General features: G+C 46.9%; 1 protein-coding gene across 1 annotated transcript in view; it reads right to left on the reverse strand.

Annotated features, from left to right (window-relative positions):
• Positions 1-2,646, reverse strand: part of LOC138954489 (transcription intermediary factor 1-beta-like) — a 6,847-nt gene extending 4,201 nt beyond the window's left edge. The window contains exons 1-2 of the mRNA XM_070326321.1: positions 2,499-2,646; positions 184-857 (exon numbers count right to left, since the gene is read on the reverse strand). Coding sequence (XP_070182422.1) covers positions 184-849 — 666 coding nt within the window. The 5' untranslated portion in view covers positions 850-857; positions 2,499-2,646. The remainder of the gene's footprint in view (positions 1-183; positions 858-2,498) is intronic.
• Between the last annotated feature and the right edge of the window lie 586 nt (positions 2,647-3,232).

Below are 3,232 nucleotides of genomic sequence, written 5' to 3' on the forward strand. Positions count from 1 at the left end.
TCATGCAATGAGACCCCAAACGTCTTGTAAATTCAATCACAATAGATGTCAGTCTGCTAACAAGGTACGATTCAACAAATGAAGCACATAAGCAACAATTTCCTCAGCTTCATTTCAGATTCAATCCGAATAAAGGATGCAAACAACTTTTTAAGAGCATTAACATGAAAGAATTTCCCCAACCTCCGTTGCCAATGCTGTCGCTCTGTCCCTCAGTCTCTGTGCCTGTTGTTCCAGTTCTCTTCTCTTCTCTGTCGCCACGACTGGGATGGCCTTCACATCAGCACAGCTGCGGTGATTGGTTGTCGCACACAACATGCAAATGAGCTCCTGGTGGGTGGAGCAATACACCTCAGCCGGCCTATCATCGTGCACGTTACAAGTTGCGCGGTTTATCTCAGCCAATCGCTGCGGGCTGAGTTTGTTTAAGTCTTCAATGACGTGTTTCCTGGTTAAGGGTATGTTATTGTGAACATTGATGCAAGCCTTGCAGATTTTGACGTCACACTGCAAGCAGAATGACGTGACAGCAGAGTTGTTATTACACAGCATACAGACATGCTGACCGCTGAGCACTTTGTGACTGTCCACTAGAGCCATGGTGGCCAGGTCAGTGGGAAGGTCATTGACCAGGATGTCAAGGTCACGCTGACCTCGGCTGGTGGAGGGCAGGATGGGGGCCCTGCACAGCGGACAGCCTCCATTGACCCCTGCCTTCTGCAGCCACGACACGACGCACTTTTTGCAGGCTAGGTGTGTACACGGCAGTATCTTTGGCTCTTTATAGCCGTCATGGCAGACAGGGCATTCTGGCAGGTCACTGCTACTGGTGGTTGAAGCGGCGGCCATGATGACTTCTGTAATCACACACACACACACACACACACACACACACACACACACACACACACACACACACACACACACACACACACACACACACACACACACACACACACACATAATGTACAGATTAATGAAATTTGCTGAAAATCAGTAGACACTGTCTCATCAAAACACTCCATTCCTGTAGCAGTGTGCGAATGATGTCATACTGTGACCAACGTCTTGAAACAACGCGGTTAGAACCCGTGAATACTTTACACTGTGACCGACGTCTTGAAACAACGCGGTTAGAACACGTGATTACTTTGCACTGTGACCAACGTCTTGAAACAACGCGGTTAGAACACGTGATTACTTTACACTGTGACCAACGTCTTGAAACAATGCGGTTAGAACACGTGATTACTTTACACTGTGACCGACGTCTTAAAACAACGCGGTCAGAACACGTGAGTACTTTACAATGGGACAAACGTCTTGAAACAACGCGGTTAGAACCCGTGAATACTTTACACTGTGACCAACGTCTTAAAACAACGCGGTTAGAACACGTGAGTACTTTACAATGGGACAAACGTCTTGAAACAACGCGGTTAGAACACGTGATTACTTTACACTGTGACCAACGTCTTGAAACAACGCGGTTAGAACACGTGATTACTTTGCACTGTGACCGACGTCTTAAAACAACGCAGTTAGAACCCGTAATTACTTTATCTTCATCGTGTACACTGCCCCAGGCTGTACGTTTTACACAGCAATATAATGGTTTCTTTTAATTGACAACACAAGATACAATGGAGAGATGGATAGGGGGGGGGGGGGCGGGGGAGTGAGCGGACGCATCAACTCAATGTTCATACCACCCCCCCCCCTCCCCCTTGAATAAGGAGTGAAGGAGAACCAATTGTTATCCGTGTGAGCTCCTAACCTACTAGTTGCAAGGGCGGATCACATCCTCATTGGGGGTTTCCAAATTTTTGTTATGGATAATTCGACGACGCGAAGCGATTCAAACCTCCTAGGGGGTCACGGGGGCATGTCTCCCCGGACAATGTTGAGAAAAAAAACCAAGGAAAATGGAGCAATTTGGTGCAATCTGAGCCAAGAAACTTCCCCTGATACACCTTCCAAAAAGTGAATTTAACACGGATCGCGTTTACCGGTAATTTCCGGTATTTTACTGATTGAGATTCGCCAATATCCTAAACCCCGGAACACCCAATGTGTAGCTGGTCGAACGAAAAACAGACCGTGTGCCTGTGGTATCAAATATAACACACACACATCCACTGCACTAGAGTGTGACCCAAAACAGAAAGTAGAAACGTGGCACCCTGTAACGGAATAATCCAAATCAAATACACACAGATACAAAGAACTAAGGTATCGGTCTCTCTTTATTCCTAGTCAGCCAACAACTTTGAGGCAGCTGTTCTATGTACGAGAAGGATAACGTTGTCAAGGTATGACCTACTTTCAGTTCCACTTCGCTGTACACCATTGACAACAGCGACACACAATGGATGACAGTAGATCGAAAACACACACACACACACACACACACACCTAACAGCAGATAGGAACCCTACAGCGAACAACCAGTTTCTACAGTATTCACAGCGTAGTGTAACACGCTTCTCGACACATACCTGTTTCTGTGGCTGTCTACAGAACACAGCATTGAAGGCAGGAATCTTTTCTGATGGGAGTTGTGAACGCGGAAATGAATCAGCGGTGTTGTGAAAAGTGTGTCAATCAAGAACCGTAAGTACTGTCTTTCGTCGCAAGAGTTATCCCGGCGAACTTTCGGTTCTGTCAAAAAGTGAAAGTAGGAGTTGCAGTCAGAGTCCACGAGGTGTGTGTGTGTGTGTGTGTGTGTGTGTGTGTGTGTGTGTGTGTGTGTGTGTGTGTGTGTGTGCGTGCGTGTGTGTTTGTGTGTATGTCTAATTGTGTGTCTGTTTCTCTGTGTGTCTCTGTGTGTGGGTGAGAGAGAGAGAGAGAGAGAGAGAGAGAGAGAGAGAGAGAGAGACTGAGAGAGAGCGGAGAGAGAGAGACTGACAGAGAGAGCGAGAGAGAGAGAGAGAGAGAGAGAGAGAGAGAGAGAGAGAGAGAGAGAGAGAGAGAGAGACTTTGTGTACATGTTTGCAAACGTGGATTCGTTCGTGTCTCTGCGTGTAATCATGCGTGAATGTATCTGACTATGAGTGCGTGTCAATACGCCTGCCGCTGCGCGCCGCGTTTGTTGATACGTGTGTGTAGGTGTGTGTAACAAACTCGGAAGAAATACGCACACTGACATAGTTCATAGTTCTGTTAGCAAGACTAGCCGCACACATGGCAATCAGAATCGTCCATTCTAACACTGGTGTTTACCATGTGTGCA

The sequence above is a fragment of the Littorina saxatilis genome, unplaced genomic scaffold (genome assembly GCF_037325665.1).
Source record: "Littorina saxatilis isolate snail1 unplaced genomic scaffold, US_GU_Lsax_2.0 scaffold_367, whole genome shotgun sequence".
In the NCBI taxonomy this organism is placed as follows: domain Eukaryota; kingdom Metazoa; phylum Mollusca; class Gastropoda; order Littorinimorpha; family Littorinidae; genus Littorina; species Littorina saxatilis.